General features: G+C 41.5%; 1 protein-coding gene across 20 annotated transcripts in view; it reads right to left on the reverse strand.

Annotated features, from left to right (window-relative positions):
- The window catches only part of SYNE1 (spectrin repeat containing nuclear envelope protein 1), a 482,603-nt gene extending 469,504 nt beyond the window's left edge, over positions 1–13,099 (reverse strand). For all 20 annotated transcript variants that reach the window (XR_006717653.1, XM_045500062.1, XM_045500061.1 and 17 more), the window contains exons 1-2: positions 12,982–13,099; positions 5,172–5,458 (exon numbers count right to left, since the gene is read on the reverse strand). Coding sequence is in view for 19 of the 20 variants with exons in the window: in XM_045500062.1 (XP_045356018.1) it covers positions 5,172–5,238 (67 nt within the window). In the remaining variant the exon portion in view is untranslated. The remainder of the gene's footprint in view (positions 1–5,171; positions 5,459–12,981) is intronic.
- Positions 13,100–13,763: the final 664 nt, after the last annotated feature.

The following is a 13,763-nucleotide window of genomic DNA, read 5'->3' on the forward strand; positions in this document are numbered from 1 at the left end:
TACATTATGTCTTGACTAATTTCATCGTCAATTCGTTAATTTAGGGATTGTGATTTATCCATTTATTCATTAAAGATTTATTTAACCATGATGTTCCAAAACATAAATAAATGATCACTGTTTTGTGCTGCGTTTTGCTTAGTATTTAAATTTGAGATAGTAGCACACAACATTCGTTGTAGGAAGAAAGAGATTAAACCAAATAGAGAATTTCATCCTAAATACAATAAATGGATTTTTGGCAATATAAGAAGAGTCATTAAGTCAGAGTAATAAAATTTAGAAGTTAATCTCTCAAGGCACTGTAAAAAAATGAGAATCCTCATAAATGACAAACCTTTCCTTCTCCGATGTTTAATGTTACACTAAAGGAAATTATGCCATTTATTTATTAATGTTGATTCTACTATTTTATCATTTCATTTCATTTTATTTTATGTATTATTTATTTTTGACAGAGAGAGAAAGAGTGTAAGTCCGGAAGGGGCAGAGAGCAAGGAAGACACAGACTCTGAAGCAGGCTCCAGGCTCTGAGCTGTCAGCACAGAGCCCGATGTGGGGCTCGAACTCATGAGCTGTGAGATCATGACCTGAGCTGAAGTCAGACGCCCAACTGACTGAGCCACCCAGGTGCCCCTGATTCTACTTTTTGTTAGCTGAGGTTTTATTTTACAGTATAATAGATTTATAGGAAATGTCATATTTAACCAAAAAAGAGTTTAACCATAAAAGCCATTTTACAGGGAGACATGATTAGGTTTTACTGAACAGTTAGCAAATTTCATAGATACGTCTCCAAGAATACATATTTATCCCTTTTCTCATTTCTTTCGCCTTGAATTTATTCACAGGTTTAAAAATAAAAACTCGACCTTGCAATCAGTAATCCTCCTTTTTTATCAAAGTAATCTCCATACAACACCTTCGCATGCACATTTTGAATCTTCTCTGACATTTACCACTCATTTTATAAGTTTACACTGATGCCGCCCCGGCTTACAGTAACAAACACTGATATGTCCATTTAAAACTCCTTAAACTTTGATAGATTATCTTCAAATGAAAAAAAAATGTATTTGATAAAAGCCATTCAACAAATCTTTTTTAAGCTAATGTTATGTAGCAGCATGATGACATTTACAAAGATACTGTCATTGTCTTAAAGAAATTTATAATCTTAAGAGTTCAGACATGTATCTTTTTTTAGATGTGACTAACAACTGAAATGACTCCATAAGCCACCTGTGAAATGGAACCCCTTAGCCGTTAAAGAGCCAAAAAGATATATATTAACAATGTGCTTTTAAAATTTTAATATTCTTCTATCATACTATTGTCTTGTATTTGCTTTTAAGGTTATATTTAAACTGATGGAAGTTACAGAAACCTTCATTACTCTTAGGAGCAAACGAAAGTCTGCATTGCAGTCTGTCTGCTCATCCATAATTCAGGCTCCCAGCCTAAAACATTATGCTCAAACAAGCACAAATATTGGCAAAGGTGAAATATTGAACTACTACAGTAGCAGCTAAATTATGTAGCAATCTGTGTATGTGTTTCAATTTCCTAGCACTAGAAATAAAAATTAAAAGCAGAAAAACAGTCAACAATTATGGTTATAAACTAAATAAGCAAGTGAGCAAAGCCAAGTTGCCATTATGCAAAGCTACATGATTTTTATTAGTTATACACAGATCCAATAGGACAATAAAACTCAAGAGGGGGAAAAATAACACAGTTACTTGGATTATCTAAGAAAAAAAAGGGGGGATTCTAGAAAAATGTCCTAATGGATTTGAACTTTGAAAATAGCAACTCTGGTTATATTTTAAGTTAACAGATTTATTTTTCCTCAAATATATTCTCTCATTTGTCTTCATTATCTGGACAATAATGCTAGCCCTCCGTTAAGTAGCACCATGGTCATTGGTTTGGAGGTTCCAGCAGGTAAGAACAGACACTAAGTACCCTTGACAGAAAATAGATCTCCTCTGTCTGGGGAGGTTGACTCTTGTTTGGGCTCAAAGCATCAGCAGGATGCACAATGAGAACTGAGATGCAGGGGAGACACAAACCTTGCCAGCTAATTCAGCACAAGTAACCCAGCAGATCAATATGCTAACAGATATATCCACCATATCACTTTCTGTTACATTCTGTTTCCACTGCTGTAGGCTAGGTCCACTGCACCTTGTGGGAGTGCAGACCTTTCATTTTGCTGCCATTAATAACGTGAGTGTGTGTGTTTGTGTGTGTATATATATATATGTATGTATATATACAGTAGAAAAAATTCCTGAGCATTAGATATTTATCATTAGTTTTTAGCATCAATTATATATATACATATATAATATACATATATATACACGTGTATATATATAATTGATGCATATATGTATATATAATTGATGTGTATATATATACACATGTATACACATGTATATATATGTATATATGCATATATGTATATATATAATTGATGTTAAAAACTATATGTGTATGTATAATTGATGCTAAAAACTAATGATAAATATCTAGTGCTCAGGAATTTTGTCTACTGTCGAATGGTAGAAGGTTTATTGTTCTGAGTTTGTCAGATACCCTTATCACATGTTATAATTCTTCCTTTTACTAGAAAGGAAAAAGTAATTAATACAGTGAGTATAGTCACTTTATTATGTAATAAAATTACTAGTTTTATACAGCACAGGATATATAAAACTACTAACATTCCTTCTCAAATCTGCATGGCTAGAAAAATTTGCAACAAATTATCAAGCCTATGCCTCTTCATCCAATTTTCTTCCATGGCTATTTGAACAGCTCATTAGATGAGAGTAGAGTTTTTAAAGCACTTTTTGTCATCATCTTGCTGAGCTTGAAACAATCCAGAGTGTGAGCAGTCCACGTTTTACAGGTGGGGTCTCGAAATGCACAGATGTTAAAATGGGACAGCCACTGGGACAAGCCAGGCATGGGATGGGAGTGAGGGGCTCCAGTCCTTCCCCTACTCCACACACTTCTCAGGAAAAACCACATATCTATACACTACAGAAATAATAAGAGACTGAGGCACAGTACTCTTCCCTCCCCTCTTAACCTAACCACTACCTTACTAAAAAAATTTCAAAGCAAAATAAGAATAAAAAGTAAACACTTGGGGCGCCTGGGTGGCGTAGTCGGTTAAGCGTCCGACTTCAGCCAGGTCACGATCTCGCGGTCCGTGAGTTCGAGCCCCGCATCAGGCTCTGGGCTGATGGCTCAGAGCCTGGAGCCTGTTTCCGATTCTGTGTCTCCCTCTCTCTCTGCCCCTCCCCTGTTCATGCTCTGTCTCTCTCTGTCCCAAAAATAAATAAACGTTGAAAAAAAAAATTAAAAAAAAAAAAAAAGTAAACACTTTGTACAATCATAATCTTGATTCTTATTTAATCTTTTTCAAATTACCCTGTACAATTTCCCTTTATTGTGTGTGTATATATACATATATGTGTATATATATATACACACACACACATATATATGTACATATATATGTATATATATGTGTGTATATATATGTACATATATATATATATATATGATCCAGGGAATTTTCATATTTAATAAACTCAAAGGAAAATCTGCTTTATTACCTAATTATCTTCCTTATCTTTTGTAAGGGGCCTCTGGTTTCCTTTCCATCTTTTTGTAAATGAGGTCCCTGAGGCACAAAATGGCTCAGGAATTTGTGCCCAGGAAACAACAAAGACAGACACAGACAGAAAAATGGAACTCTAAGTTCAGTATTCCATCTACCCAAAAAAAGATGTACAATTTAAACTGGAGATCCTTAGCATTGTGTAGACATAATCAGGGTTTGTTTGTTTGTTTGTTTGTTTGTTTTTGGCCTATGGAGGAGGTCTACGCCCACATATTCAGCAAGGATCAGTTCTTTTATTTAACCAAGCTCTTTCTGGTGTGACGATGAGATCTTCCAGCCATAAACTTGAAATAAGTGCCACTGGCACTGAAGCATCAAAAACCAGCCCAGGACAATCTACACGCATGGGAGCCTTGTGATTGCAGGGGTGTCAGGGACAGTGGTGGTCTCCGGTCTGACATGGAGAAATGCACAGCTCCACTAAGCTCGTGCCTTTCTGTAGCTGAGAGCACGCCCTGGGCCACGAATGTCCAGAGTTTCACCGGTATTTGAAAGTCAAGAGGGCTTACCTGGAAATGACTGCTATGCACATCAAATACACTGTAAGTGAGGAAGGTGGGATTGTAAGAGATTAATATCATGGTCGTGGTAGAAAACCACAGCAATCGCTTGCTTGCTGGAGATACTCGAAGAGCAAAAAGCCAACCTGTAACACTACTTTAGGCTCTCCTGACAAATGCCAGGAAAAAAAACCCTATAAAATTTGAATATTTTTATATCCGTTTCAAGTTGGGGAGAGGTAGCATTAGGACTGTGACAAGGAAGCAATATTTTCATAGTCTTCTAAGATGATTATTTTTATGGTTTAAAGAATATACATGTTTCAATGCGTGTGTAATTCACAATTACGAATTAATCTATAAGCTGCTATAACATTTCACTGCTAATTGTCTTCTAGAAAAGTTGGCTATTAGAGAAAGAACAGTGGTGAGGAAGATGGTTCTAGTCCACACACTGCCACTCGCCATTAATCCCGTCACGTCTTAAACCCTCTGCACCTCTTTGCCTCATTTTGCTAAAAGACTTTCTAGATCTCTGAGGGCTTCCTAGTTTGGATATTTAAACTATTAGTTGACTTATCTGACCACAGTGTACAATTTTTTGTCACCATCGTCATGATACTCTGCACTGTCACGGCACTGTATTGTCATTGGTGACTGAAGGGCAGTTTGGCGATAACTGAATTCCCAGCTAGACACTGAATAACCACTAAAGATCACACTAATGCAGACATAAAACCAAACAAAGAGGTTTGTCTTTGTCTCTTTTCTACGTGAAAAAGATAGCATCTTCAAACAGCATGACTAGTCTGAAAACGCTAGCATGAGAGACGTCATTTTGTGATCCCTTGCTGTAGTTTCATAAAATTGAATAAAAGTGCAAGCAAATTGAAAAGATCCTGAGTTAAGTTGGTAATTAAAGTGTACTTAAAAAATACAGAACAAACCCTGACATTATTGTCCCTTACCTTGCAACCTTTGCATCACATTGGCGATGTCCCGGGGAGACCGTGAGGCCGTCCTGGAGGCAGCCATGCTGTCTCCCCCAGCAGGAAACCAACAGCAGACACTGTTGTCCCCGGGCGATGTAGCACCATATCACTCACGAAAACATACTGGAGCTTTCTGGATCTATTCGGTCGTAAACGAATCCCCAGCGCTTGCAGCAGCTGGCAAGGAGATGGCACTTCCAAGACTGAGCCACTTCTTTTCTTTCTTTTATTTTAAGACTGTTCTCTTAAATGAACTCAGGAATCTGAAAAACAAATAGAAAAGGTACAATATTAAAAAAAAAAAACTACATACATCATCCTAGTGCTAAAAAGAAAACCATTTGTATTCAATTCGAATAGATAATCATTGCCAGGTAAAATATTTACTAAGCACTACACAAATGCTAGGAATTCTTATATTTGACAAAATAAATACGTACATGAGATACACATAATAAAGTTGGTTGCTAAAAAGGAAATGTTCACGTATCCCATGTTTTCTCTTTAAACTATCATCTTTCTCATTTACCTATGAAAGTGAATGTACTATGAAGTCCAATACTGAGTCTTCTTTCTTAATACTCCCAAGTTCTTTTATATATGCTATTTCAGCCTGCTTTGTGCATATATTTTGCTGTTTCATTTGTACAACTTCCAGGAATAAGATTACATCTTAGCTCCTAGATGGGCACTGAGTAATGTACAGAATTGTTCAATAACTGTATTTTACACCTGAAACCCATACAACACTGTATGTTAACTACACTGGGATCAAAATTTAAAAATAAAAACTTAAAAAAAAATCTTAGTTTCTAACAACTATTTGATGAGTTAAAACAGTATAAGTGGAAAAGTATTTCATTCTAAAAATGTGAGTTTCAAATATTCTGTTTTCAGACGTCAACATGGATTTGATTTAGCTTCTTTTTTTCCCATACAGAAAGACTCCAAAACAGGTTGTAAGGCTAGGGTTAGGGGTGGCTTGAGCAGAAAGGCCATTTTCTTTCTAACCCCATCCTGAATTCTCAGCTTTGGTCAAGTTTAATTCATCATCCTGGACTGGGCGAGGAGACGGAAAGGTTAAGAGAGTAGTTGAAATCCTGACATTGAGACATTTAGTTTGAAGAAGGATTTCCTAACCCTAAGGTTAGGTGAAGAGAAGGTTTCACCAGAAGTAGGATAAATAATGAAGAAAGGAGCGGAGGTTGAACATGCACCCAGAGACAGAAACTTAACCAAGGGTCCGCACACCAAGGCATTAATGCACACTTGTGCATTATGAGGAGGAAGGTGAAGAAAAAGAACGGGCCGGGGGCAGGGAAGGATGGTACAGACACACCTGTAGGGAAAGCACATCCATGTGGGAAGGGCCACCTGCCAGAAGGAAAAAAAAAGAAACCAAGAGGAATCGATGAGTGCTATCGACAACTATATTATAACCTGGATGTGTGGTCATTCAAACAGTATGATTTATGAGACAGAGGCTGTGTGATAGACTATATTATAAATTACGACTAATTTTAAGATGGCATTATTAATATTAGCATGCATGGGTATCTGGTTAGAATGCATGAATGCAAAAAGCTGATAATACCTGTTTTAGAACAGTATCTCAAAAAGGATGCAAAACATTGCATATTGCTGCTGCCCTATGGAAAAAGCATCCGAAAGGTATAATGGAGCGAGAAGAATGTACTTGGTTACTTAACAAGTTAGGGTGAGATGGTGCAGTGAAGTAGCCTTAACTGGTAAGAAGACACAGGCAGACTTCTCTTGGCTACTTGAAAGGATATTTAGTAGAAGGAGGACCCAAAACTTGGCAGCTTCTGGGCTAGAGAGGTACCTTTCAATGGGTGGCTTTCCAAGGGATCCTCAGAGGAGAAATAATTGTTTATGGCTGGTCTCGCATGCATCAAGGCCTTTAGCCTTGCTGGAATTATGTGCCTATTAGCAGCCCTCATCTCCTGGGGGAAAATATTCCACTTGCCCACAGGCAAAAGCTACCATAATTTGAAGACTAGTAAGCAGTGGGAAGTGCCTTGAGGATATTACAAATGGGTCCTTTAAACTGTTAGAAAGTGAACTTCCCCAAATGTAAGAATATAACTTTCTCTAGCTGGCTAGAAAACTACATATATACTAAGTAGAGATGAAGGAAGAAATTCACGTTAATTCAGTTATCCCAAGCCAGCTTCTGATCAGCACTGGAGTTCATAAAAGTCATGACTCCCACCATCAATCAAGAATTATGGAATTAAAAAGGATTTCTGTAAGTCACTGCATTACAGATCACCATGTTTCTACCCTCTTCTCGTTCACATTTATGTTATATAATAATCTCCAACACTCCTCTCCCTCTCTCTTATACATATAAATATATATAAATATATATATATACATATAAATATATATAAATGTATATATATACATATAAATATATATATATACTTGATACAAATACTTGAGATATATATACACATATATATATGTATGATATATTTATCTTTTGAAGGCCATGTTAAACTCAGAATTTCTCTACTTATGTCTAAATTCAGGTTACGTATTCAGTCTTACTTCTATAGTATAACAAATCCATTCTGAGTCTCAGAGGTCAAGGCTGGGGGTACCAAGATGAATATGACATAGTTTCTATTTTTTGAGGAGCTTAGAACATAGTGGGAGATACAACATATTAAAAAAAAAACAAAACAATATAACAATACCACGGGCAAGTCCAAATACAGAGATGGAAAATACAAAGGGTGGGCGCTAAGCCAATCGGAAAGTTCTGGAAAAGTGTCCTGGGAGGGAGCTCACCCCTGAACTGAATCTTGGTAAATGAGCTAGTCAGGAAAAAAATATGAAAGACACATGACAGGTGGAGTGAATAACTTGAGCAAAGTCATGGACACAAGAAACAGATGATTCTATGTGGGAAGCACCAAGAGTTGGATCACGAAGGACTCTTCCAGGTGACATTCTGGAGCTGAGGCTGGAGAAGGAGGTAGCCTCGGACGGTTGAGGGCCCTGTGTGCTATGCTCAGAAGCTTCATCCTGATTCTCTGGGAGGCAATAGGAAACCACTGGGGGATTTTAAGCTAGAAGTGCCCAAGTATAATTGAGATTATTCTAGGTACAGTTTTTAAGGGTGTATTTGAAGGAGACAAGACTGAAAGATTCAGAAAGATCCCTAAGGAAAGTATCTCAGGAGTCAAGATGATGACAGACTAAAATAAGACAGTGAGTACAGGGTAAGATCTGAAAAATCTCTAGGAGGCAAATGTGTAGGGAGGGGAGATAGGAAATGGGCAATGGGGTTGTCAAAGTGTCTCGGATAACTCTCAGGATTCTGCCTTGAGACTGCGTGGGTCGTGGTACCATCAACTGAGCTCAGCAGCCAGAGGGGCTGTGCAGATCTTACTTCCAATATCTTCACCTCATGCACTCATATGCTTGCGGTAACAACTTCGCCCTTGTGTGGGGCACTGTTAGCTGAGCAGATCCCAAGGATCACTAAATACCTGGCCCAGGCCCCCCACCCTGCTTGAAGCCATCCTTAAATGCTCCTGTACACACTGAGCACTAACAACCCATGTTATTATAAGTATAATTTGTCTTATATTCACCACCACTGTTAGTCTCACACTCTAAGTAGACTGTGAACATTCTGCAAGGGTAGAGTCTATAACTGTTCTCTCTCTGACATCTCACCATCAATGCCAAATGGATCCCTGAGAACATCCCAGGCCCTCAACAGACATTTTTGTTTTACAGAAAACCCCTCCCTCCTCACTGCAAAAGAAGTAAATGCAATATCCTTCCTTTTTCAGACAGAAGATAAAATATTTTGTTTTCATCATATGTGCATTTCCTCCCTTGTGAAATTCTGATAGTCTTGCTGTTTACTGATACTTTCACTCAGGGGGACATATAAGAAATTTCTAATTAATCAAGCAAATAAAATAAAAAGAAAAGAAAAGGAAACTGGGGGTCAGAAGATACGAGTTCTAGGCTTAGCTTTGTTCCAACTAGCTGACTGAGTGTGAGCTGGAAGTCCCCAGTGACGACCTACCACAGGGAGTATGGTACCACGACATCCACACACCATGGACTAAGAAAGATCTGGGGCAGAGTCTTAACTCCATCCATGTGACCTGAAGAAAAGTAAACTTTTCTGAGCACTTGTGGCTTCATCTGTAAAATGAAGTCATTTTATGCTAAATTATTGGTTTAATTTTATCCTGCATAAATTTAAAAAGATAAATATGTAATATGCTTAGCAGACTGTTTGGCATGTAGCAGAGGTCCAGCAAATAACTGGTTTCCATTTTCCTTCCCCTGGCCTCACTTTCTCTACCTGCAATATGAGAAGTGGAGAGGTGCCCTCAAGTGTGCTCCCCAGGTCCAAAACCAATGGCAGCACAAGTGACCACTAAAATAGCTGGTAAGAGGTCACAAAAGCTTGAAATTCACTCCTGGAACTGAGCGATTGTGGGCAGTTGAGGTTGTGGGCAGAGGAAGGTCCAGCAGCACCAACGAGCTCACTATTCCCAGGGAAATTAAAAGAGTTTTTAATAGGTGCAGGACATCGTGGGCAGCGAGGGGGACCGGTACTGGGATGGAAAGAGAGAATCAGGTAGACATTGATGGGTTGTGTATGAATTAGCAGTCCCGGCACCGTCTCCAAATCCTTCCAGAAGAAGGAACTGAGATCCGTCTGTAGCTAAGGCCATCCACCACTCCAGGCAGAGAAGTAAGAGCCCAGTACATTTCATACAGCAAAAGGGTATTGAGAAACTATTTGTAAAGGACAATGGTACTGAGTAAATAGCAGTAAACAAGACAGATAAGCCCCTCGTAGAGCTTCTGCATCAGAGGGGGAGATGAAATCGATAATATGACAACAAAGCAGGGTGAGTTCTCTCATGGAGAAATCCAGGGAACTGTTCGAGCAAACTGAATACCCAATCGATAACCATCTGCTGCAATTATTGTGCAGAATGCAGTGGGAATTTACACTGTCTGCTATTTGGGATTCTCCTATCTGAACCACACTCTTCTAACACCAGCCCCCGTGAAAAAAGCACAGGAGTGAATCATCAAACCTGGACTTCTCTAGTCTCTAAGCAGAATGGACAACTCGCGGCTAAGGCAGTTTTTTGTTTGTGCTCCTAAAAAAAAACGCGTTAGGAAAAACATTAGGAGGAACACTGCTAGGCCCTAAGAACACATCTTAAAGCAATGCAACTACAATTTTAGGTACTAGGAAACGATAACAGAAAATTCCAAACCCTGCAACCACCAGAGATGATGTGGTTCATTTCTAACTGAGAAAGACGCACTGAGACCATAAGACACAAACAGGGTCACAGCCGTATGAAATATAAATATTACTGAAGTAGACATCTAAATATGTATAAGAATAGAGCCCCTATTAAAATTCACTATTAAGCAAAAATAAAAAAGCTAATAAATACACAACCACCCCTTCTCAGTCCTTTGCTGGAGTGAGTCATGTAAGTGTCTAATTTTAAAGTTAATTATTGTTTTTCTCTATTCATCCTTTAGCAATGGTACTAATTAATAAACACTAAGATGGCTAAGCAGTAGGGAGAAAAGGGACATCTGGAGTTAATATAGATATATTACTAATGTATGTGTATGGGCTATCAGTGAATAGTACTGTTAATTATTCACTACTATGAAATGTACAGGGTAACAAATAAGAATTGGCCCTTTCTCTGTTAGAACAAACATGGAAACAGGTAACCAAAAGACTAAGTACAGAGCGGATCAGTATGACAAATATGACGTGTCATGATTCAACTTTTTGGGGGAAGGTTGCAGTATAAATCAGGCCCAAAGATATCTACTACCTTCCTCCCATACTTTGCTAGAGTATATGTTGCACTTCTTGCCAAACACTGGTTCTGGTTGGATTAGATCACAAGGAAGGACGCCTCAGACAGTGAAGAGGGGGAGAAACACGATTCCCTCACAGGGGAGCCTTGGGCCCTGTGTGATTCTCAAGGTCAGGCCACGGGGTGTGGCTGCAGTATCTAGAGCTGAGAAAACGCCAGCAACTTTGCCCAGTCATGGGCTTCCTACATCCTGTTCAATTTACACCGCCTGTCGTTGCCAAGAAGCTATGCGTGCTGCCTACTTTCAGAGAGCAGGTCCCAGTGTGGTGCCCTCCACATTTAAGACAAGCAAGTCTTGAAAAATCCTGAATGGTAAACTACCTTTTCCCAACCTCGGCTCCCTTGCAAGAAAGAATCCAGGGACAAGAATTTGTATGTGGGGACAGTGAGAACAGAAACAAACCAGTTTGTGAAAAATCATTAGTCAAGAAAGATAACAATGAGTCTATAATGTAATAGCTGAGCAAATATTTTCAAAGGCTAGCAATATTATTATCTGAGTCAGTCTGAAGATGTGCCTTTATCGTCAGCATGAAACATATTAAATTAGCATTGATCTGGTACATTTTGTTCTCAATTTGCCACCAAGTAAGGAACAGACTCAAAAACACAAGAAAAAAAAATAGCTATGTGTTTTATTACAATGTTCTGGCAATATTAGGAACTTTTTACCCATACTATTAATCTTTTTCATCATGGGGAACAGCAGGCCTCTTAAAAAACAATCCTCACGACTAATTAAATCAGCATTTTATGCAGATGTGGGTCATATTAATAGCTGTTGCTTAACTAAAAATTACTACATTTTTCTCTTGCACAAGTCTGGCTTTTGTCTACAAATACTTCCTTTAGTAAAGCGGATCTCAGATGAAGACAAAACTACACTCAAAAAGAGAAAAATAATTCGTTTAGAACTTTCTTAACGTTCACAGATGAATTTCAGATACAGACAGGTTTCCCACCCCAAGCTGCAAAGCTGAGAAAGAACATTCCAGGATGCTAACACCGGTTTCGCAGCCGATGTTTCTCCCTGGGCTGGGCCTGAACTTGCAGCCTCCAAGCTCTTGGCACCCCAGGCGGCACACCTCACCGCGGTTCCCACCGGGCTTTCTTCGCTTGTCGGCCGAGAGCTGCTTTATTCTGCACTACTTTCCTGCCCTTTCGCCATGCACCTGCCGCCCTGTGAACCACCATTTCACAGAACTCCTCGGGCAGCAATGCAAAATTTCTGAAACGTGTCTTTCCGGGGAGGAGATGAAAGTTATCTTGCCCTCTAGCGTAGGCTCTGCCTGGAAGCAATTGCAAGGTGACTGTCTGAAGCCCGGCCTCTGCGAGGTCTTCCAGCCCTCGGCCGGGGCTACCTATTTCCCCTCCCCCCCCCCACCCCCCTCAGCCCTTCCTAAAATAGTCGGGGGTGGAGGAAGGGAGGCTCCTAGAATTTGCCCAACGCCCTGCATCTCCCATCTGATAGTAGCAACAGTACCGGCCATCACAACAAGAGGGTGGCTGCCTTTTGCTTCTGCATCACTGGAGCCCAAGAGAAGTGCCACAAGCGGAAATGACAACGCGAGCGGGGGATATTAATAGGGATATCTACGTACGAGAAGCAGGGAGGACGCTCTCCACCTCCTTATCTCCTCATCCCTGAGTGTCACACACGTACGCACACCAGCACCGCCGCCACCATCGCCGCCCTCTCCCTCCCATGAAGCACGCACAACCCCGGCATGCAAGTACAAACTTGCTCACAATTGCCTCTGCAATTTGTTCGGCGAGCACCCACATTAGCGCGCTCGCTCGCTCGCCCGCTTTCTCTCGTCTCTCCCTCTCCCCTGCCCTCCATCTCTCTTCCTCTTTCCTTTTACCTTCGCTCTCCCGGGCTCGTCCAGGTTCCCGGCAGCGAGGCGAGCGCGCGGCCAGCGGCGGGCCCCGGGAGCTCGGGCGCCGCGGCGGGGCTGCAGGGAGCCGGGCCGCCCGGGTTACAGAGTGCACAACACGCCGGCCGGCTCCCGCCCGCGGCAGATCCGCAGCCGCGCTCCCCCCCTCCCCGGGCCGCTCGCACGCGCGCTCACTCCTGCGCCCAGCTGCTCGGCGACTCTGCCCTCCCTCTGCAGTCGGGTCCTCCCCTCGAATGCACCCTGGGGTTTTAGGCCTCCCCCCACTCTCCCCCACTCTCCCCCCCCCCCCCCGCACGAGTGCTCCTTTCGGAGGGGAAGGTCGGCCCGGGGGCGGGGGGGGTGGGGGGGAGGGGGTTCAGCGTCCCTGGCAGGTTGCCTTTGCTACCCTGGCGCCGCCACACCCCTCCCCGGCCCCGCGCCCCGCGCCCCTGGAAGAGCGGGTGGCTGGAAGAGCCGGGGGCGGGGGCCTGGAGGCTCTCTCGCAGGCTTCCCCTACCTCCCGGAGATGCACGGCCTCCGGCGCTTCTCCGCAGCTGCAAACCCGAGCTGTGACCCACCCTCTCGGTGAATCTTTCCACGGGGTCCACCTCCCGGGGGGAGAGGAGGAGAAGGAATGGCCGAGAGCTCCGAGAAGGAGATGCACTGCCCTAGCCGCTAACTTTTGCCTGGGGTTCCCACTGCCCGGTTGACCTTTCTAAGCAGAACCTGTCTTGAAAGGCTGGGGAGGTTCCCTGATGGTCCCAGGAAGG

This window comes from Leopardus geoffroyi, chromosome B2 (genome assembly GCF_018350155.1).
Source record: "Leopardus geoffroyi isolate Oge1 chromosome B2, O.geoffroyi_Oge1_pat1.0, whole genome shotgun sequence".
Taxonomy (NCBI): domain Eukaryota; kingdom Metazoa; phylum Chordata; class Mammalia; order Carnivora; family Felidae; genus Leopardus; species Leopardus geoffroyi.